This window comes from Schistocerca serialis, chromosome 3 (assembly GCF_023864345.2).
Source record: "Schistocerca serialis cubense isolate TAMUIC-IGC-003099 chromosome 3, iqSchSeri2.2, whole genome shotgun sequence".
NCBI lineage: Eukaryota > Metazoa > Arthropoda > Insecta > Orthoptera > Acrididae > Schistocerca > Schistocerca serialis.
In genome coordinates, this window is record NC_064640.1 from 70264507 (window position 1) to 70289192 (window position 24686).

At 44.0% G+C, this 24686-nt stretch overlaps 1 protein-coding gene across 1 annotated transcript in view; it reads right to left on the reverse strand.

The window, feature by feature from the left end:
• LOC126470682 (uncharacterized) overlaps positions 1-24686 on the reverse strand; it is a 191578-nt gene that overhangs the window by 23790 nt on the left and 143102 nt on the right. The window contains exon 2 of the mRNA XM_050098682.1: positions 23588-23836. Within this exon, the coding sequence (XP_049954639.1) occupies positions 23588-23836 (249 nt within the window). The remainder of the gene's footprint in view (positions 1-23587; positions 23837-24686) is intronic.

The window sequence follows — 24686 nt, forward strand, 5'->3', positions numbered from 1 at the left end:
CAGGTTATCAAGTTCTTTTCAGCCAAGAAACGTAAACGTGATGCTCAGCACGCACAATACGCTCCGCCTATTGCGCTACTTCCTTTCTGCGGAGATACGTGCAGACAAAGCGTAAGGCCAATTTGCCCTCTGCCTAAGAAGATGAAAGAGATGCAGCGCCCACCTAAGGACAGTCTTGCCCCCAGTTTTGATATCTATAACATGATATACGAGAGGGGAAGCAACTATGTCGATCATTCCATTCGTATAGCTTACGGGTTTAGAATACCAATAGTTCATTCAAAAATATGAATTTCGAAAAACTGGTACTTATTGAGCACAGCCTCACGAATAAAAGTAACATATTGTCTGATGAAACAGAAGTTTTGTTCCACACGTCAAGCTGTTGGAATTCTGTCATCAAAGAGGAGGCAAAGATTAGCACGAACAACTACTACTTTAAGCAGGACAATGGCTATAATCTTAATGGTGCCTCGAAGCGATCTCTCGACGCTCAGATACTACAGAGAAATTCATCCAGGTGTTTACATTTCAATAGAAGCGGTAGCAGCAATAGCATCCCTCTCTCAGACATTGACATCAAGATCTCTGACGGCATAATGTCACGGCAGAACAGTCATAGGCGATTATTTGTTACATGAGGTGACCACAGCGTCATTCACGACACTCACTCCTGGAGAAGGCACTAGAGACAATCTGAATTGTAAACGTGATGTACCAATAAAATTTAAATTTTTACAAAAATTTAACAGTATTTACGGAACTGTCATCTTTACCTTTAATAAGGAATATAAATATTAGCAACCAGAAGGAGAAGACTAAGAGTAATACTACCACAATATATGACCTCAACTTTATGATATGACATTTATACAGATCAAAAATGTTTTGCTTCATCCCGGTTCCCAGAACTCCTGAAGACAGGCGTTGACTGTGGATATTGTATCACAGACACAGTTCTTTTGACTATTCAGATATGTCACTAAACCCACCCAAAGATGTAAACAACCATGCATGAGCAGTGCTTATTAGACGGAGGGGTTCGACAGCCGATCAGTTCCAGTCAGTCCACCAGGAAGGAGGTACATGGCTCGTGTTGCCTGTAGTCCAACCATGCCTAGACGGTCAATACCGCGGTTCGATGGTGTCCGCATTGTTACTTTGTTCCAGGAAGCGCTCTCAACAAGGGAAGTGTCCAGACGTCCCGGACTTAACCAAAACGATGTTGTTCGGACATGGAGGAGATACAGAGAAACAGAAACTGTCGATGGCAGGCCACCCAAGGGCTACTACTGCAGTGGATGACCGCTACCTACGGATTATGGCTCGGAGGAACTCTGACAGCAACGCCACCATATTGAATAATGCTTGTCGTGCAGCCACAAGACGTCGTGTTACGATTCAAACTGTGCACAATTGGCTGCATGATACGCAACTTCACTCCAGACGTGCACGGCGAGGTCCATCTTTGCAACCACAACACCATGCAGCGCGGTACGGATGGGCCCAACAACATGCCGAATGGACCGCTCAGGACTGGCATCACATTCTCTTCACCGATGAGTGTCGCATATGCCTTCAACCAGAGAGTAGTCGAAGACGTGTTTGGAGGCAACCCGGTTAGACTGAAAGCCTTAGACACACTGCCCAACGAGTGCAGCAGGATGGAGGCTCCCTGCTGTTTTGGGGTGGCATTGTATGGGGACGACGTACGCCGCTGGTGGTCATGGAAAGCGCCATGACGGCTGTGCGATGCGTGAATGCTATCCTCCGACCGATAATGCAACCATATCGGCAGCGTATTGGCGAGGCATGCTTCGTCGTGGATGACAATTCGCGCCCCCATCATGCACATCTTCTGAATTACTTCCTTCAGGATAACGACATCGCTCGACTAGAGTGGTCAGCATGTTCTCCAGACATGAACCGTATCGAAAATGCCTGGGATAGATTGAAAAGGGCTGTTTATGGACGACGTGAACCAACAGCCACTCTGAGGGATCTACGCGGAATCGCCGTTGAGGAGTGAGACAATCTGAATCTGGACCAACAGTGCCTTGATGAACTTGTGGATAGTGTGCCACGACGAATACAGGCATGCATCAATGCAAGAGGACGTGCTACTGGGTATAAGAGGTACCGGTGTGTACAGCAATCTGGACCACCACGTTTGAAGGTCTCGCTGTATGGTGGTACGACATGCGATGTGTGGTTTTCATGAGCAATAAAAAAGGGTGGAAATGATGTTTATGTTGATCTCTATTCAAATTTTCTGTACAGGTTCCGGAACTCTCGTAACAGAGGTGATGCAAAACTTTTTTGATGTGTGTAGTAGGGTTATGAACAATGGGAACATCAGAGGAGGCTAACAAAAGCCGTATATTTATTGGTAAATTGTCACACCAGAGTGTTAAGTCCCATAGTGCTCAGAGCCAATTACACCATAGTGATGAGGCAATTATTGGGCAGGAAGAAAGTTTAAATAACTGTGAATGCGAACATTTTAGGTTTAGCTTTACTGTGACTGTTTTGTCATAAAATTGAACAACACGTTTACTGTCACCAGTCACTGTTTAGGCAATATCTGTTGAAAATATGCTGTGTCGTCACTGAGAGCTTTTGTACGTTATTTTTGTACTCGAAAATAGCCTTGATTAGGTTTTCAGAAATTACTGCAACCAGTCGCCTTTTATGTAGATGTATTTTATTTAACCATGACCGGTTTCGAGCTGCCTAGCAACTCATCATCAGATGGTATATACATTTAGTGCTTTTTTGTACCCATTGTGTGGGTGGTTGAGTATCTGTGGCTAGACAGAAACGAGAACAAATAATCGCTACATGTGGTACAGTAACACGAAATATTTACAGCATAATTTATGTTTAACGTATAAGAGCAAATAATCACTACATGTGGTACAGTTACACGAAATATTTACAGTTTAATCTACGTTTTGAGGTGTTACTTACATTGTAAGTAACACCTCAAAACGTAAATTAAACTGTAAATATTTCGTGTAACTGTACCACATGTAGTGATTATTTGCTCTTATACGTTAAACATAAATTATGCTGTAAATATTTCGTGTTACTGTACCACATGTAGCGATTATTTGTTCTCGTTTCTGTCTAGCCACAGATACTCAACCACCCACACAATGGGTACAAAAAAGCACTAAATGTATATACCATCTGATGATGAGTTGCTAGGCAGCTCGAAACCGGTCATGGTTAAATAAAATACATCTACATAAAAGGCGACTGGTTGCAGTAATTTCTGAAAACCTTTTCACACTACAGTCGCAGTGTTCCACATCCACAATGGATAAAAGTCTTAGCCTTGATTGTCTGACTGGGCAGTGAGTGGTGACACTACACTTGTTGTTTCATTTAATTTAAGTAACGGACTGAAAAACGTAAAGCACTCAGAAGAAGTGATCGAATGTCAACATAACTTCGTACACTCACACACCATCGGAAGATATGTGAGTGATTGCAATTCTCTGTGACAGGTATACCGGCCAAAAAGTGCATTAATGTTGTTTCTGGGCCTTGTAAATTGTGTAAGGGGCGTGAACTGCTCCAGATGCTGAGTGATCATTGCGAAATACACGGAGATGCCGAATGCTGGTGTGAGACATAGTTATCGGTACCTGATAGAGTTCGAAAGAGGGCTCATTGTTGGTCTCCACTTGGCCAGATGGTCGAATCGCGCATTTGCCTGATTTGTAGGGCATTCAGGTGTGACAGTGGCCCATTTTTGGACTGCATGGGAACGTGAGGGCAGGCATACTCATCATAAATGTTCCGGTCGATCTCGTCTGACCAACACAAATGAGGATGGCCCTGTTGGGCAGAAAGGATATCATAATCCGTTCACTTCTGCCCCTGTCATCCGGCAAATAGTAATGGACTTCCTGCAACATTGTCGCATTATGCACCACTGATCGGAAATAGCACCATCCAGACTAGGGAATTAGCGTCCCAGGCATAGGCTGCAGTTAAAAACAACACGAACTGCTGCGTTTGGAGTGGTGCCGTGACCGGAGAGCATGGAGTACTGACCAGTGGCGTCGCATTGTGCTGAGCGATAAATCGCGGTTCTTCACTACATCGGATGACAATTCTTGGCGAGTATGGCGATGACCTGGGGGAGAGCTCATATTCTTTCAACGTTTTGGTGAGGCACAGCGGTGTTACAACTGGTATCATTGTGTATGAGCCATCTGGTTAGACTAAAGGTAATTGTATTAATTGAGGCAACTCTGACAGCATCATGGTACGGCGTGGAAATCCTACATCTACATGTTACTTCTTATGCGACAGAATGATGATGCCATTTTACAAGAGGAAAACAGCTTGCTGGCACCTGTGTCTACAAACTGTCTGATATTGAGGTAGTGCCGTGGCAAGCAAGATGGCTGTATCAGAGTTCGATAGAATATGTGTGGGAGCAGTTTGGACGTCAACTTCGTCCTAGTGTCAGTACCTAAGATATCAAATACCACTTACAAACGTTGTGGGCTAGCTTGCCTCAGGAGAGGATAAAACAGCTTCATGACGCCCTTCACAACTGAATCAGTGGCACATCCAGAGGAGGCCCATACTGCCTCGTTCTTTGTAAATATTTTGTAATCATTGAAATGTAATCACGTACCTTCTCTTTCTGGATGCTTCACGTTTTTCTCAGGCAGTGTATTTAGTGGTGCCGTTCATAAAAGTTGACAGTGAAGTACGGAAATTAAACTGGGGTTGGATTCCATTAGGAATCGTTGGGTTCAATGACTGCGAAATGATTATAATCAGGGATGAACACAGCAACAGTCACGTATCAATCTGTATTTTATTTCAGGCCTAGCTGGAATTCAGCTACTGTATAGCCATCATCAGTGCTAAAGGAGTAAGAAAGCCTAAGAATCAGACACTTCAAACCGTGTATAAAAATGGTTCAAATGGCTCTGAGCACTATGGGACTTAACATCTATGGTCATCAGTCCCCTAGAACTTAGAACTACTTAAACCTAACTAACCTAAGGACAGCACACAACACCCAGCCATCACGAGACAGAGAAAATCCCTGACCCCGCCGGGAATCGAACGCGGGAACCCGGGCGTGGGAAGCGAGAACGCTACCGCACGACCACGAGATGCGGGCAAATCGTGTATATACACATGTTCTGAACATGAGAACAAGCTCACCGATGAGAAATGTTTTCCCCTTACTCTCGAAACGGCTTCAGCTACAAAGTAAATAAAGTTAAACTAAGCGTTTACTTATTAAATCTCTTAGAACGCGCTTTAGCATATGTCATATTATCTCAGTAGCCAGGACACACCTTCAGTTCGTATTATTTCTCATTAAGCAGATAGCGCTGTATTACATAGACTTCGTATCTGTTTTACAGTATTTCAGCCTGAAAGTGTTTACTCAATTTAGTTTAAAAATTTGAATTCTATTTTATTTTAAGTTTTATCTGGAACTGATAAAAATTGCAATTTTCAACCATAAGGTAACTAGCATTGGGGGCGCTTTTTGCTATATCTGACTGCATTCTGGATGTCTGTGTAGGCTTGTAAACAGCAGCCTCAGTGTGAAATTAGCTACGGATAGTTTATGGTAGTTTCAACATCTCTACATATATACACGAAACGGTATGTTTGCCTTACCATGTAATCTTCAGTCTGTACTACTGCTAAATGTTTCTTGATATAATCAGTTCAAGTGTTATACTGCTGCTGAAATCTAGCTAGATCTACAATGAAATACAAACTGATACGCTACTGTTTGCTGTGTTCGTCCCTCATTATAATTAAACTCGGTTACAATAAAGTAGACAAATGAAAATGTGGCTGAATTTCTTTTGGCTGGATAAGAATATCACAAATCAAAACGTAGAAATTGTGGATTTGCTAATGATTGTCTCTGTCGTGTGCCATGGATCAAATTCATTAGTTTTCCGCTGACCACAAGGAAGAGTTAGCTCAAAACGGAAGGAACTGGGCTTGAAATCCGAAAAAATAACGTGACAAATATTTGTTATTCGCTGTTTTCTTTATTTCTGCTTTAGTTGCCAGCAAGCTATTTCTTAGCGTTTCCTTCACTGTGCATTATGTTTTCTACGACTTACACTGTGGATTTAAATAATTTTGTGAGTGTGCGTATATCGTCATTATTCCATCACTATTTTCGATTTATTGATAGGTCGGTGAGTGCTTCAACAAGTAAACAGGGTGCTGATAACCTTGTCGTTGAGGGCCCATAAGCTCCAAAAGCACACAGTCATCGATCTTGAGACTGTAGTATATATATATGCTCCAGACATCTATTGGCATTACGGTGAACCAGTTTTATCTATATCTGTAGCCTCACACTTTATATATGAATATTCACTAAAAGCTGTCTCACCCATATCTCAGATAACCATTTCCATTAGGGCCCAAAACACAATTTTGTAGCTCTGCACTACTCAGTTGTTATGTAGGGTGGACAACATAATTTAGCCTCTACATCATGTACGTGGTAATAATACTTTATAATCGGAGCTGTATGGGCAGTTTTATCTGAGCCGCAAGCCTATGGATGTGTTTAATGACTATGATGATAGCAGGGACCACGAAGTTGTGGAATAGGTCATAGTTGTATTGAGTGTGGTAAATTTAGGAATTTAGTATGTGTTCTTCATGCTGTGATTCTAGTTTCACATAAGTTACAAACTTTACAACTGTAAAGAAACTCTACTGTCACTAGCCTATACATGGAAATTTTGTGAATTAACATTAATAACAAATATAACCTTAAATATTAATTAATATTTCGTATAGTGGGTACATTACTATTTTGTAAGAAGTAGATTGTTGAGACTTGGTTAAAAAACAATTTAGTCTTGTGGGACTGGTGGTTTGCCTATAAATTCGATTTTCACAAACATCTATTTTTCTGAGAATTTTGTTTTTGTGCTTTAGGCCCTCATGGTTCACAGTGCCTCAGTCATTTAGAGACTGCAGTTACCATTGTACTTATTGTGGTTTCAGATAGTCAAGGTACGTGTAACTATACACACTTCACTGTTATTACACTAAAACATTATTTGAAGTCATTCACTTATAAAGGCATATCATATTCTTTCATAAAAATAGATGATTATTTGTAACTACAAACAGGCAACGCTGTGTTTTTTGTTTATGAGCAGTCGTGGTGTAAATCCTTAAGACTACTTACTTACGAAAAGTGTCTGACATAATATCGGGTCGTAGCCATGACAAACTAGTCTTCATTTATACAGGGTCTAATAGAAAGTTGTAGCCTAATTTTCAGGACACATTTTCCACGCATGGAAGAATAAAATACGTCACATGAACGTGGATCCGGAACCGGTTGACTTCCATGTTAGAAATCATTTCCTACAATTCTTCATAGCACACGAATCATAGATAATACACAAGAAAAGAACGTACCAACATACTACTTGAAACTTCAGTTGTGAAAAAAATAAAGAACTTACAAGAATGTTTGATAAACCACTGACTGCAGTGTATCTTCAAATTTCATCTACAAATGTTAATTGTGGTTACTTGTTGTAACACGACAAATGTCACATCTGTAAACAATTTCCAGCCGAATCGTATTAAGCAAGTCTTGATGAATGGTGTGTTCCTGTTATCCGTTGTCGCAGCTCGTCGACATCATTTCCCGGAAGCGGAGGAACAAACACTTTGTCTTTAATGTACCCCGTTCACAGAAGTCCACTGGCGTCAAACCAAGTGGTTGTGGTGGGCAGGGTATTGTTCCACCACGTTCAGTCCAAGCAGGCACATTGCTACGCAGATACGCGACAAGTTCACGACATAAGCTTCTCTTAAAGCTTGCAACAATTCCAATTTGTAGGATTTAAATGACAGGCGTTTCCGTAATACCTATCACATTGTAACGCTAAGCATATTCAACTATAAGCTGGCACGTCTCGTTGATTTACCCGGACTACAAACCTAAGACTGCCGAAGTTGTTCAAAAATGGCTCTGAGCACTATGGGACTTAACTTCTGAGATCATCAGTCCCCTAGAACTTAGAACTACTTAAACCTAACTAACCTAAGGACATCACACACATCCATGCCCGGGGCAGGATTCGAACCTGCAACCGTAGTGGTAGCGCGGTTCCAGACTGTAGCGCCTAGAACCGCTCGGCCACTCCGGCCGGCGAACTTGTTCAATTGCTGCGTCCGAGACTGCTGGCAGATCCTGACCCAGAGACCTACATGATACGCTGTCAGTTCCGGTGAAACGATTGTACCTGTTAGTAACAGTTGTCTTAGAAGTGATTGCTTGCAATGTTTAGTCTTGAATTCTTTCTGAACTGTAGTAACGGATTTGGATTCATGAACTGCGCACTCTCTGCACCCTTATGCGATTCCATGGCTGTTGGAATAACTCATTCGCCGATTACTACCTATCGGGAATATCGGGAACTAACAGCACTGAGTGGGAATAAAGGTTGGTATACTGCATTCATCTTTTTTAATTTGAAATAAAAACATTTGCTGCTTCCTCCTTCACCTTATTAATCACAAGGTAGGCTATACGTTCGGATGGTTTTGATTTGTTGAGGAGTTTAATTTCGTACAGCAATCTTCGGCAGCATTCCTGGTCCTCCACGCTTCAACAACGATGTTTGGCGGAATATGTGCCGCTGCACCACACATGCCCCAAAACAGTCGGGCTTCTCTCCTACGCAGGTTTGCAGGAGAGCTTCTGTAAAGTTTGGAAGGTATGAGACGAGGTACTGGCAGAAGTGAAGCTGTGAGGACAGGGCGTGAGTCGTGATTGGGTGGCTCAGATGGTAGAGCAATTGCTCGCGAAAGGCAAAGGTCCCGAGTTGGAGTCTCGGTCCGGCACACAGTTTTAATCTACCAGGAAGTTTCATATCAGCGCGCACTCCGCTGCAGAGTAAAAATCTCATTCTGGTAACCGCCAAGCATGGCTACTCTGTAGTCGTGAAAGAGTTGACTGGGGAGTGGAATCGCGCCCTCTTGTCTTCAGTGTTGAGATTAGGTTCAGAGTGGATTGTGTATATAAGCGAGTGGTTCGTACACGTGTATAGCGTAGACCTGGTGAGCTGCTTAATCCATAGTGCATTCGCCCACGACACACAGGTCCCATCCAGACTTCACACTGTGGTAGGCCATCAGTTACAACTCGCGGTCATATCTGGGGTCTCTGTAGGATAAACTAATCAGTGCCCGCTAAATTTCACAGGCTGTTATCCCGGTGCCACTGCTGTTTCCTTGACAGGAAGGTGATGTGCTTTTTTCAGGAGGACACCGCACCTTACATACGGCTGCTGCGATGGCGTGTTCATCGAGGTGTACAACTACCCTGGCCAGCAAGATCACGAGATCTCTCGTTAATTGAGTAAGTATGGAACATGATGAAGCGGGTACTTACTCGTTCTCCAGTGCCTGAAAGAACCATTGCCGAATTGCAACAAAAAGGGCAAGATTGTTGGGACAGTCTATCGCAGGATGCCACTCGCGACCCTTATGCTCATTTTCGTGTGAGTATACACTCCTGCTGTGTCGCCAGAGAGGGGTACACGGTATATTGATGCCACTTTTTAGCCACCTTTTACTGAGCCATGTTTCATTTGGTCTGAATTTATTATCATCTACTGTTACAATTATGAACTACCTGCCATCTCACTTCTTAATTAAATTACCTTGTCCTTGAAGGTGTTGCATTTTTTTATCCAGCACTATACTTCGGTGGAGCGTGAAGAGGTGTCGCGTAGATTAGGGTGGCACCATGACATACACTCATCAGTCAAAACATTATGAATACCAGCTTAACAGTGTACTAGTCTAGCTTTCGAACACAACAATACAGCGAGTCTGCGTGGCTTCGATTCGTTGAGTCTTTGGTTCATTTCCGAAGGCACTCTCACCAGATGTCTATGAACAGGTCCGTCATTTCTCGCTACTGTGTGACGGTGGTTGTTGAGCCCGGAGCTGGTGCCCGTCTGCTTCCCAAATGTATTCCATTGGGTTCAGATCAGGCGAATTTTGTGACTAAGACATCAACGTGCATTCGCCATCATGCTCCTCAACCACTGTGTCACGATTATGGCCCTGTGACACGGACAGTTTTCTTACTGTAAGATGCCATCGTTGATGGGGAAGACATCAAGCTTGAAGGAGTGCAGGTGATCCGCAATAATGTTCTAGTAGTCCACAGCTGTCTTGATGACTCGCGATGCATGCATCGAGAAACCGTTCGGCTGGATAATGGCATACCCGGACATCGGACCATCGACCTAGTGCAACAAGGAACGTGACTTATCCAACAAGGAAACATGTTTCAATCGATACACTGTCCGATCTCGGTGATCCCGTCCTCACTGTGACCGTAACTGACGACATCTTTGAGTCAGCATGACAGTCCGTAGGGGTAGTTTGTTGTGGAGCCCCGTTTTCAACAATGTACGCTGAACGACGTGCTCCCAACTACTTGTGCTTGGACCAGCATTGTAGCACGTCGTCACATCTGCCACAGGTGGCAGTATATCCTGCTTTACAGAGTGAGCAATCTTCCAATCTCCACGTTCTTAATGAGATGTCAACGTCCAATGTTTTGCCTACTCGTGATTTCACCGACCCTTATCCTCTTCCCACAGATACTTACGAGGATACCACGCTAACAGCTGACCAGCTTCGCCGTTTCCGAAGTGTTCGTTTCAAGCCGAGAGGTCATAGTAATCTGCCCTTTGTCAGAACCGCTTATATCAATGGATTTCCACATTTTAGGCCCGGGTCGTCGCTAAAACGAATCCCCCATTTCTCTTTTCTGCGCCTGTACAAGAAATTGCTCATAACAACAAAGGACTGAGGATGTAAACAGTTCCGTCTCTTGCGTGCACATGCAGCGTGTCCCAGGATGTTGGTCAGTATTAATGGATATGACTGAAACGATGATTCGCAGCAAAAATCAGTATTAAAATGGCCTCTAAAATGTATACCTTAAGAGTTATGAGCACTTGGTCATCTTCGATACCGTGTAACCGATCTCTTCTACTGCAAGCTCTTTGCTTTCCCTTTTATGGAAGGAGGTAGTATGGACCAAAATAAGAAAACAATGGCCAGTAAACATGGGCTCTAAAGGGCCGGCCGGCCGGTGTGGCCGTGCGGTTCTAGGCGCTTCAGTTTGGAACCGCGTGACCGCTACGGTCGCAGGTTCGAATCCTGCCTCGGGCATGGATGTGTGTGACGTCCTTAGGTTAATTAGGTTTAAGTAGTTCTAAGTTCTAGGGGACTGACGACCTCAGATGTTGAGTCTCATAGTGCTCAGAGTCATTTGAACCATTTTTTTTCTAAAGGGCCTACCATAAGAAAAAAATGGTTCAAATGGCTCTGAGCACTATGGGACGCAACTGCTGAGGTCATTAGTCCCCTAGAACTTAGAACTAGTTAAACCTAACTAACCTAAGGACATCACAAACATCCATGCCCGAGGCAGGATTCGAACCTGCGACCGTAGCGGTCTTGCGGTTCCAGACTGCAGCGCCTTTAACCGCACGGCCACTTCGGCCGGCCGCCTACCATAAGAGCTATGAGCATTTGTTTATCTCCGATATTGTGGACCACATCTTTTCTCACAGCACTTAAGGTATGCATTTTAGACCCCACGGTTACTCGACAATTTTTTCTTGTCTTGGTCCATGCTACCTCCTCCCAGAATATTGAAAGCATAGAGCTTGTAGTAGAACAGATTTGTTTCTTCCTGTCATATACCGCAATACTGTCGATTTCTCCTGGGACGTATGTGTGTTGCAGCTGAACGAACCTACGCGATGCAGCGTCTCACACTTGGTTCCGTTTTTGTATGTACATTTTAAGTCGCAATTTATTTAGTCATCTCTGTGTCCAGCTGATCATGCACGTTCGCTGAAATGCTATTAAGTTTACATTTTCTGTTGTCTCAACGAATATATGGTTACATGCTAACCTTGTACGTAACTGACTGATTTCTTTAATCTAAAAATACATGCAAATATACTAAATATAACTCAACTACATACAAATTTCTATCTTTTGAGAAATTCATTTATCGAGCAGGAGGATTTGTTAAACGGAAATGCTTTCAGTTTTTAAAATTGTTTTCTGTCCGGCAACTCTTTCAGTACAGTCGAATGTTTTTATGGCTCCATACTGTCGTTCTTCGTGTGAAAGAGTGAGGTTAATTTGGGGATAAAATAGGCTCTTTTTCTTCCTAGCGTTGTATTTATGAATGTTATTACTGTATTACACTCCTGGAAATGGAAAAAAGAACACATTGACATCGGTGTGTCAGACCCACCATACTTGCTCCGGACACTGCGAGAGGGCTGTACAAGCAATGATCACACGCACGGCACAGCGGACACACCAGGAACCGCGGTGTTGGCCGTCAAATGGCGCTAGCTGCGCAGCATTTGTGCACCGCCGCCGTCAGTGTCAGCCAGTTTGCCGTGGCATACGGAGCTCCATCGCAGTCTTTAACACTGGTAGCATGCCGCGACAGCGTGGACGTGAACCGTATGTGCAGTTGACGGACTTTGAGCGAGGGCGTATAGTGGGCATGCGGGAGGCCGGGTGGACGTACCGCCGAATTGCTCAACACGTGGGGCGTGAGGTCTCCACAGTACATCGATGTTGTCGCCAGTGGTCGGCGGAAGGTGCACGTGCCCGTCGACCTGGGACCGGACCGCAGCGACGCACGGATGCACGCCAAGACCGTAGGATCCTACGCAGTGCCGTAGGGGAGCGCACCGCCACCTCCCAGCAAATTAGGGACAGTGTTGCTCCTGGGGTATCGGCGAGGACCATTCGCAACCGTCTCCATGAAGCTGGGCTATGGCCCCGCACACCGTTAGGCCGTCTTCCGCTCACGCCCCAACATCGTGCAGCCCGCCTCCAGTGGTGTCGCGACAGGCGTGAATGGAGGGACGAATGGAGACGTGTCGTCTTCAGCGATGAGAGTCGCTTCTGCCTTGGTGCCAATGATGGTCGTATGCGTGTTTGGCGCCGTGCAGGTGAGCGCCACAATCAGGACTGCATACGACCGAGGCACACAGGGCCAACACCCGGCATCATGGTGTGGGGAGCGATCTCCTACACTGGCCGTACACCACTGGTGATCGTCGAGGGGACACTGAATAGTGAACGGTACATCCAAACCGTCATCGAACCCATCGTTCTACCATTCCTAGACCGGCAAGGGAACTTGCTGTTCCAACAGGTCAATGCACGTCCGCATGTATCCCGTGCCACCCAACGTGCTCTAGAAGGTGTAAGTCAACTACCCTGGCCAGCAAGATCTCCGGATCTGTCCCCCATTGAGCATGTTTGGGACTGGATGAAGCGTCGTCTCACGCGGTCTGCACGTCCAGCACGAACGCTGGTCCAATTGAGGCGCCAGGTGGAAATGGCATGGCAAGCCGTTCCACAGGACTACATCCAGCATCTCTACGATCGTCTCCATGGGAGAATAGCAGCCTGTATTGCTGCGAAAGGTGGATATACACTGTACTAGTGCCGACATTGTGCATGCTCTGTTGCCTGTGTCTATGTGCCTGTGGTTCTGTCAGTGTGATCATGTGATGTATCTGACCCCAGGAATGTGTCAATAAAGTTTCCCCTTCCTGGGACAATGAATTCACGGTGTTCTTATTTCAATTTCCAGGAGTGTAGTTTCAAACTGTAACGTGTTCTTTATTACATATTTCATACGAGAATAAATGCACTGCGAGACTGTTACTGGTACGCCTAGTTTTCTTTATTAAACAACTGCCTCCAATAGGTTCGAGGTTCAGTACCAGATATAATCCTTACTACGTGTCTCTTCCCAATGTACAATTGTGTCTGAGTATGAAAATGATAACTAAATTGCTCCTGAAGAAATTTTGAATCCAATTTTCTAAAATACAGGGCGTATAAAAAAGAATCATCCGATTTAAAAAATCGTAACTATTACATTATTTCAGTTGTGCGTGAACAACGTACTGTTGGAAAGAGCAAACTGTCGAGTTTTACATGGTTCCCGCCAGGTAGCGAAAGTGTTCGCCCACTTCAGCTCTAGTAAAAATGGTGTCGGGTCAACAGAAAGCGTTTTGTGTTCTACGTTCTGCTCAGTGTGGGTCAGTAATAACTGTTCAGCGAGACTTTTGTACTAGATATGGTCTGGATCTACCTACAGCACAGAGCATTAGACAATGGCATGAACAATTCCGAGAAACAGGTTGTTTGTGTAAACGCAAACCCCCGGGCCATCCCCGAGTGTCTGACACAGACTTCGAACGAATCCGCCACAGTTTCACAAGGAGTCCGCAGAAATACGTTTGCAATGCAGCTCGACAGCCTCAGCATCCCCCGATGTCCGCCTGGCATGTATTTCGTTGACGTTCACACATGAAAACATACAAAATTCAGTTAATGCAAGCTCTTCGTGAAGGTGACAAACAACAACGTGTGGAGTTCTGTTCAAATGGTTCAAATGGCTCTGAGCACTATGGGACTTAACATCTATGGTCATCAGTCCCCTAGAACTTAGAACTACTTAAACCTAACTAACCTAAGGACATCACACAACACCCAGCCATCACGAGGCAGAGAAAATCCCTGACCCCGCCGGGAATCGAACCCGGGAACCCGGGCGTGGGAAGCGAGAACGCTACCGCACGACCACGAGATGCGGGCGGAGTTCTGTAATTTCGTTCTTGGCAAGATGGCGGATGACAGTTTTCATCCTCGCTTAGTGTTTAGTGACGAGACAACATCCCATTTAAATGGAAAGGTGAACCATCATAATGTGAGAATATGAGACATCGCATAACAGAAGCTTTGGAAGATGTAACTCAAGACATGGTAGTTGCAGTAAGGGAACAATTTGAATACCGCATTGACGAATGCTGTGCATTAAACACCTATGAAAAGGTATGAGTTTTTGAGTTTCCCGTTCATCAAAAAACAAAATTCATTATATATGTTTATTAGTTCCAGTAATATAGACGTGCCAAATCGGACGATTCTTTTTGATACACCCTATATCACAAGTTTCTGCTACTTTCAAAACAAAATTATACGATGGGCAAATGTTGCAGAACTTTGACTTTTGAAAAGTTATGTAATACGTGATTTCCAATTGAAGTTCTCCTCAAAATGCGATTCCATGAATTTTTAACATTCAGTTTTACACCTTCTCTTTTCCCCATGTCCCGATGTTACTGAATATCATATATTCTGTCTGTCCAGAATTGAAAAAAAAATGTATTTTTTTAATTTTATCTGACAGACCATTTACTGAAAACGATTGAGTAGTTTTTTAATATTTCCTTCTGTTGCTGAATTTTTGTTAGACTTGATTACGACGCTTGTATCATCAGCAAGGGATACTCGTTTATCATAATAAGATGGAAATTTTACTTATTTATTTATTTATTTTTCTTCAAGAGTTGGTTTGGTAATCTTGTGAAAGACCAGTAGGAATATTTTAAAATTTAGAATAACATTTATCATAAAAAACAACACGAGTTATTTAAGCTCGCCCTTTGTTTCCCATCCCTTAAATATTAATTGTCGTTTCCAGTAATGTATGGGAACACTTTACTGGCGCTAATGAGAGACAGTATAGAGTTCAAGTGTCACGTGGAAGATTATAATTAATTTGATCGCAAGCGAGATATCTGTGCTACTCTCACAGACTGCTGAGACGCGGAAGATGTGAGACGCCTCACTAATTAGAACGCTAGGGAGTCTCAGTTCAGCCTAGCACGCAGTTTTTATCCGCTACTAATGGTTGATTTTAGAGCCCACTCCGCTACTGAGTAAACCTCATTTCATTAAGTTCTCGCGTTTCCTTTTTTTCTTCAGTAAAGCGCTAGACTTGTCAAGTTCCAGCAGATATTTCCTCTAATTACCTCGACGTCTACGGGACGATGAAGTCTGCATCCGTCCTCTGTTCTTTTTTTTTTTTTTTTTTTTTTTTAAGAAACTTCACTAATTCTTACTTTGGAGAACGATGTAACTAGAATAGATCGGCTTTACGGGTGACTGAGTTCTCTTATGTTACAGCTGTAGCTTCTCCGATTTCGTCCCGTTGTACTGCTTGCATTTCTAAGTAAATTTCGCGCCATAAATAGAGAAACTATTTAAAAACTTCCTAAGAAAAGGAATGTAGAGAAACGAGAACAATATTTTTATGTCAAAGAATGGTTTTTGATGGCACGGTGATCCGCACATCAGTCAATATTGATTCCCGCTCACATCACCACTTCAGCTTCCAGTGAGAGTGATCGTGCACAGAATTGGAGCTATTTGAAGCTCCGTGGTCTGGTCTCACCATATGTAATCGACTGTCATAAGGTTCAACACTTCGTTGTGTCTTGCCAAAGAACAAAGCGAGACACCGTTCTATGGTGTCGTGTTGGTAACGAGATACAAATGGGACCGTGTGCCCAGGGACCAACGTCTCGAACACACATGCGGATACTGGGTCGATATTCTGCGTCTTGCAGGCTGCAGGTACATTAGTACTACGAGGGTGTGCTGAAAAGTAATGCCTCTGAATTTCTTATGTGAAAACTCTTAAAGCTTTTTAAACAAAGTAAAAGTTATTAAAATTCTACATCTTTATTCTTCATGTCTACATATTTATTTCTCAATATAGCCACTCTGGCGGCGTACACATATCTCCCAACCAGAGACTAGTTTCTTGGGACCGTCATGTAGACTGTTTGACTTTGTTGACGGTTCCACCACCTCACCTCCGCATGCACCTCTCCATAGGGTATGAAAGTGAAGATCTCGAATGTGTTCTTTAAGTTTAGGAAACAGATGAAAATCGGATGGGACCTAGTCGGGACTGCAGGAGGGTGATTGATGACAGTGAACGCAAGGCATCGGATCGTTGCAGATGTCGCAGCACTCGTGTGTTATGCTGAAGGAGAGCGTGCTCCATGTGTGGACGAAAACTTCAAATTCTAAACTGGATTATAGTGCTTGGTGTCGCACGCCATATTTAAGTTACACACCGCCATGTTACACGCTTCAGTTCGAAGCTCTCTAGCGGTAGAAGGCTGCAAATACGAGTAGACATGAAGATAAAAATGTGCAATGTTAATAACGTTTGTTTTATTGAAAAAGATTTAAGGGTTTTCACACAAAAAGTTTGGAAGCATTGCTTCCCATCACGCCATCGTACATCGCTTACGATGACGGGCAATGAACGTCGGAGTGCAGCTGCAGCTTTAAGCCCTGACTTGACCTTCCTCAGATTCCTCCAGTTATTTGAAAAATAGTTTAAATGGAGATATTCTTTGTTTTGGATAATCAGTGATATTTACTGTGGCTGGCTATCCTACCTCTGGCTTGCCGTGTCTCAAATGCCATAAAATCCCATTTCGTAGGCAAAGAATCGTGTTGAATCTTGGCAAGTCCTGTGTTTAGATGAGTTAGGTGAGCGGGAGGAAAGCTTTCGCCTTCCTTGAGTGACACTGAGAGGTTGTACTATAGTAAACTAATAGCTATGTGAAACTTCCTGTCAGATTAAAACTGTATGCCAGACCCAGACTCGAAGTCGGGACCTTTGCCTTTCGCGGGAAAGGTAGTGGCGAAAGTAAAGCTACGAGGTCGGGTCGTGAGTCGTGCTTCGGTAGCTCAGTTGGTAGAGCACTTGCCCGCGAAAGGCAAAGGTCCCGAGTCGGAGTCTCGGTCTGGCACAAAGTTGTAATCTGCCAGGAAGTTTCGTATCAGCGCACACTCCGCTGAATAATGATAATTTCATTTTGGTAATAGCTATTTCATTACAGTTTTCCATAAATTCGATGTTTGCAAGAAACGGTAAACGTATTAAGTAATCCCCAGTCATTCACATACATATATACACTTATTTGAGTTTAGTTATCCAATCCTCCATTCACGATGAAATAATTTAAGTGCAGGCTGGGTTTTTTAAAAGACATGTGTGGAATGAACCGCCGTAGTTTTTGGACGAGGTTGACTTCTCCACTACTGAAATGGTTGGTTGTGATGACGTAATTCGAGGCTAATTTTACAGCTTTCTATGATCAAAATATTTTGATGTTAAATAGACAGAACACGAATTCAAAAGAATTAGTGAGAATATTGTTGCCTTTCGTGTGGAAACTACGGTTTTTATTCGGATAAAGTGTTTATCTAGGTATGCTAAATGGAGAGCAATTACGAGAAATACAAAAAGGTATTAATTGCGGACTGTGTTTCCTTTAGGAGCCACTGATTAAATTCTCGGCCTCAAGATTGTGAGCTAACGTGTATGTTACTGTTAATGCAAAGGATATGATGTCCCTAGCTACGCAGTGCGTTATACTGTTGCATTATTACAGTAGTCCTGTTGTGTATCGTAGTGATACGGTTCGATACTAAGTTGATTAAATACGACTGTGATTTTTCTCTCGATAGCAGGAAAAATTACATCGACTCCCATTAATAATTAAAGGCTCGCTGCAACATTTTCCTAAATGTGCAAATGGCGTCAATTAATTCTGAATCACGTTTTTGACAGAAGAATTTTACTAAACGTAAAAATCTTCATAAACTCACTGACGATACAGAATGTATTAATTTTGTTTCGAAAAGATTATTGGAGCTTTTGCTGGCAGAACAACGTCAATTAGATTATCGGCAGCATTTTGCATCGGTCGAGAACCTTTAATACCGAGTTCCAAATTGTCAAACGTTACCCATATTGAGCTATAGACGGAAAGCTCTGTTTTGCTTACATGTTAACGCCATGCAACAACATTTTCACCGAGCGAGGTGGCGCAGTGGTAGCACGCTGGACTCGCATTCGGGAGGACGACGGTTCCACCCCGCGTCCGGCCATCCTGATTTAGGTTTTCCGTGATTTCCCTAAATCGCTCCAGGCAAACGCTGGGATGGTTCCTTTCAAAGGGCACGGCCGACTTCCTTCCCTAATCCGATGAGACCGATGACCTCGCTGTCTAGTCTCTTCCCCCCAAAACAACCCAACCCAACATTTTCAGTACCACCATGAGCAAATTAAGTTTAACCTCGAATAATTTGGCCACATCTCTGAACATAACACACCTTCTCGTCTAAGCTCTGCACATTGATGACATTTGCAGATATACACGTGTCGCTGTACTCGCATTTACAGAAAAAAAACGTACCTTTGAGCAATACTGGAGGTAGCAGGTACTCGATCTGTAACGCGTTCTATAGTTACCTTCCATTTTAACAGTTCTGTTGTGTATTCTCATGATGTGCTCCCAGCAGGAAAAAATTGTCAACGACTAGCAATATTACTACCCCCCCCCCCCCCCCTGCGATATAATCATTAACGTATTCATAGGGTCAATTAAAAATTAATACTCGTTGCGTCAGAACTATTTTACCAAACACAAGACTCTAAAAAATACGTCTGGCCACACAGAATAGAATATCTCTGTCCCCCAAAACTATTGCAGCTTTGCCCACAGAACAACGTAAAATGAAGTGACAAAAGTCGTGGGATTTCTGTATGTACTTGTACATAACCAGTTAGCGATTGTATCGCGTACACAAGATATAAAAGGGCAATACATTGGCGGAGCTGTCATTTGTATTCAATTGATTCGTGTTAAAAGGTTTCCAGCGTCATTACGGCCGCACGACGGTAATTAACAGATTCTGAACGCGGAATGGTAGTTGGAGGAAGATGCGTGGGGCATTCCATTTTGGAAATCGTTAGGGAATTCGATATTCCGCGATCCACAGTGTCACGAGTACGCCGAGAACACCACATTTCAGGAATTAAATCTCACCACGGACAACGCAGTGACCGGCGGCCTTCAATTGACGACCGAGAACAGCAGTGTTTGCATAGAGTTGGCAGTGCTAAGAGAAGCAGAACTGCATGAAATAACCGCAGAAATCAATGTGAGACGAACGACGAACATATCCGTTAGGACAGTGAGTTGAAATTTGGCATTAATGAGCTATGGCAGCAGACGACCGACGCGAATGCCGTTGCTAACAGCACGGCATCCACTGCAGCGCCTCTCCTGGGCTCCGAACCATATCGGTTGGACCCTAGGCGAGAGGAAAACAGTGGCCCGGTCAGATGAGTCTCGCTTTCAGTTGGTAAGAACTGATGTTAAGGTTCGAGTGTGGCGCAGACCCCACGAAGCCATGGACCAAGTTGTCAAACCGCACTGTGCAAACTGGGGGTGGCTCCACATGGTATCGGCTGCGTTTACATGGAATGGACTGGATCCTCTAGTCCAACTAAACCGATCATTGACTAAAAATGGTTATTTTCTGATACTTACAGACCATTTGCAGCCATTCATGGCGTTCCTGTTCAAAAACAACGATTTCATGTCACCGGGCCACAATTTCTCGCCTCTCGTCTGAAGAACATTGAGGACAATTCGTGTGAATGATTTGGGTGTCCAGATCACGTGACATGAATGGGATCGTAAGATTTATGGGACATAATCGAGAGGTAAGTTCGTGCTCGACGTCCTCCCCAGGCAAAACTTTCCCAGTTATGGACGGTTCTAGAAGCAGCATGGCTCGGTATTTGTGGAGAGAACTTTCATCGACTTGTTGAGTCCATGCCACGTCGAAATGCTGCACTACACCGGGAAAAAGGTGGTTTGACAATGCGTTAGAAGGTATCCCAGGTCGTTCGTCACCTGATTGGAAATGGGAGACTATTAGCTGGAGTTTAACCAGTTGGCGAACCTTATCAAGTCAGTTTCCCCCTTGTTAAGTACCGTTTGTTTAGGTTGACAGAGCTGCAGACATTAAAATTCATTACTCTTTTACGTTAAACCCGTAGCAGACGATTTATGGTAATAATCACACTGCGCACTACGGCCTAGAGCCTGAATACTTGTGCCCAGTTAGACTGGGACTTAATCGAGAAATTTACATTTCAAATGCTTTTGTACTAATTTAGATAATGTTTCATAGTGAAGTCATTGGCTGCTCGTGACGACACATTTGCAATTATCTCTAAAACTGCTGGTTTACTGACACACATTCACTGGGACGTCTTTGCTTCTGTAATCGTATAATTTCATTGGTGGTAGTTTTAGCTTTTAATTATGATATCGCTGTAGAAAAATCATGACATCTCGACGAAAGTAATACTCATCGTGGTCCTGCGAAAAATCTGCAGATGTCCTGCTGTGGGAAAGCTGTGTCGAGGCTGGGCTGAAGCCAGAGATTTTTGTTTCCGTGAGCATTGTTTACATGTTGACCACTGCTGGGCGCCTACTTGTTGTGCAGCTACTAACGACGGATTCCACGCCGAACTAAACTGATAGCCCTAATCTCTGTTGAAGAAATTGCCTTGAATCTTTATTTATATCGACTCCTTTCTCATAAACTGCCAGAATCGTTGGCTCTACAGGTATTTTCTTGATCGAGGCAGTGCTCTGCTGTCGCTGATATGTTTTTCTGCCCCAGATGAACACCCACATAACCAGAGTACGATGGAGCCCGGCGCCTCTAGGGGACGGAGCAGGAGACCTTCAGGTGTAAATGGGAGGACAGCCATAGATAAGTAGTCAGATGACGATGATGAGTATGATACTTGTATAAGCCTAGTGTTTTTCAACACTGGCTTCTCGCTGTAAAAATCTAGACCATTTCACGGTACTACGGGCTAAACGTTTGGAAAATCCAAATCGTGGCTATTTGGTAAAATTGTGAGCTGCCTGCGTGTACAGGGTGATCCATTGATAGTGATCGGGCCAAATATCTCACTAAATAAGCATCAAACGAAAAAACTACAAAGAACGAAACTCGTCTAGCTTGAAGGGGGAAACCAGATGGCGCTAGGTTGGCCCGCTAGATGGCGCTGCCATAGGTCAAACGGATATCGACTGCGTTTTATTAAAAAATAGGAACCCCCATTTTTTATCATATATTCGTGTAGTACGTAAAGAAATATGAATGTTTCAGTTGGACCACTTTTTTCGCTTTGTGACAGATGGCACTATAACAGTCACAAACGTATAAGTACGTGGTATCACGTAACATTCCGCCAGTGCGGACGGTATTTGCTTCGTGTTAAAATGGATCGTTCACCAATTGCGGAAATGATGTATGGCTATTGTGATCAAAATGTATGCTGCTCAGTATCCTGGACGACATCATCCAAGTGTCCGGACTGTTCGCCGGATAGTTACGTTATTTAAGGAAACAGGAAGTGTTCAGCCACATGTGCAACGTCAACCACGACCTGCAAAAAATGATGATGCCCAAGTAGGTGTTTTAGCTGCTGTCGCGGCTAATCCGCACACCAGTAGCAGACAAATTGCGCGAGAATCGGGAATCTCAAGAACGTCGGTGTTGAGAATGCTACATCAACATCGATTGCCCCAGGAATTGCATGGCGACGACTTTGAACGTCGTGTACAGTTCTGCCGCTGGGCACAAGAGAAATTACGGGACGATGACAGATTTTTTGCACGCGTTCTATTTACCGACGAAGCGTCATTCACCAACAGCGGTAACGTAAACCGGCGTAATATGCACTATTGGCCAACGGAAAATCCACGATGGCTGCGACAAGTGGAACATCAGCGACCTTGGCGGTTTAATGTATGGTGCGGCATTATGGCAGAAAGGATAATTGGCCCCCCCTTTTATCGATGGCAATCTAAATGGTGCAATGTATGCTGATTTCCTACGTAATATTCTACAAGATGTTTCACTGCATGACAGAATGGCGATGTACTTCCAACATGATGGATGTCCGGCACATAGCTCGCGTGCGGATGAAGCGGTATTGAACAGCATATTTCCTGACAGGTGTATTGGTCTTCGAAGCACCATATCATGGCCCGCACGTTCACCGGATCTGACGTCCCCGGATTTCTTTCCGTGGGGAAAGTTGAAGGATATTTGCCATCGTGATCCACCGTAAACTGACAACATGTGTCAGCGCATTGTCAATGCATGTGCGAACATCACGGAAGGCGAACTACTCGCTGTTGAGAGGAATGTCGTTACACGTATTGCCAAATGCACTGAAGTTGACGGACATCATTTTGAGCATTTATTGCATTAATGTGGTATTTACAGGTAATCACGCTGTAACAGCATGGGTTCTCAGAAATGATAAGTTCACAAAGGTACATGTATCACTTTCGAACAACCGAAATAAAAGGTTCAAACGTACCTACGTTCTGTATTTTAATTTAAGAAACCTATCTGTTACCAACTGTTCGGCTAAAATTGTGAGCCATATGTTTGTGACTATTACAGCGCCATCTATCACAAAGCGAAAAAAGTGGTCCAACTAAAACATTCATATTTCTTTACGTACTACAATGAATATGTAATAAAAATGGGGTTTCCTATTTAAGAAAACGCAGTTGATATCTGTTTGACCTATGGCAGCGCCAACTAGCGGGCCAATCATGGCGCGATCTGGTTCCCCCTTCAAGCTAGACAAGTTTCGTTCTTTGAAGTTTTTACGTATGACGCTTATTTCGTGAGATATTTGGCCCGGTCACGATCAATGGACCACCCTGTATATAGAATGAAAACAAGAGACACTCACCGGTCCTGACGAGCTTGAAGGTGACGGCGTTGTGCGCCTTGAGCGCCTCGTTGAGCGCGGGGTGCGTCAGCTCGCGCAGCGACGCCTCGCCCCCACCCGCCATCGCGATGCTATCCTTGTGCCGTTTCGTCTTTCTCTTCTCTTTCTTCGTCTGCTGCGTCTTGTTCTTCGGTCGCTGCTCTTGTGGTTGCGGTGGTGGCGGTAGTTGTTGTTGCTTGTGGCCCGGTCCGGTTGACTCCGTCCCAGGATCTGTGAACAACAGAATGTTTTTTTTTAAATGACGGGACGCTATCGCTTATTATCACTGGCTATTGCTGTCGACCAGGTCTCGCGGTTTTGCCGATCCTGAGGAAGATCTTATCATATCACTGCAACTGCTTTCGGGAGTGGTGTCTCAGATGTGAACATCAACTAATGTGGTGGTATGAACGAAATAAGGCAGTCGGAGTGACCGAAACTGAACTAATAACCGAATGTAACGAATACAGTTAGTGTCCTTCACATTTATTCATTCATTCGTTCCCTCCTCCGTGTTACCATAGATAACAAAAAATGGCCGGCCGGAGTGGCCGTGCGGTTCTGGGCGCTACAGTCTGGAACCGAGCGACCGCTACGGTCACAGGTTCGAATCCTGCCACGGGGATGGATGTGTGTGATGTCCTTAGGTTAGTTAGGTTTAATTAGTTCTGAGTTCAAGGGGACTGATGACCTCAGAAGTTAAGTCGCATAGTGCTCAGAGCCATTTAAACCATTTGGACAAAAAATGAGTCAAATGGCTCTGAGCACTATGGGACTTAACTTCTGAGGTCATCAGTGCCCTAGAACTTAGAACTACTTAAACCTAACTAACCTAAGGACATCACACACATCAATGCCCGAGGCAGGATTCGAACCTTCGACCGTAGCGGTCGCGCGGTTCTAGACTGTAGCGCCTAGAACCGCTCGGCCACCTCGGCCGGCACCACCGATAACATGTAACTGTTACCATTTGTACTGAAAAAGCAGGACATACGAGAGACGTACACAGTGAGGTTGCAAAAGTCATGGGATAGCGATGTGCACATGTACAGATGGCGGCAGTATCGCATAAACGAGATAT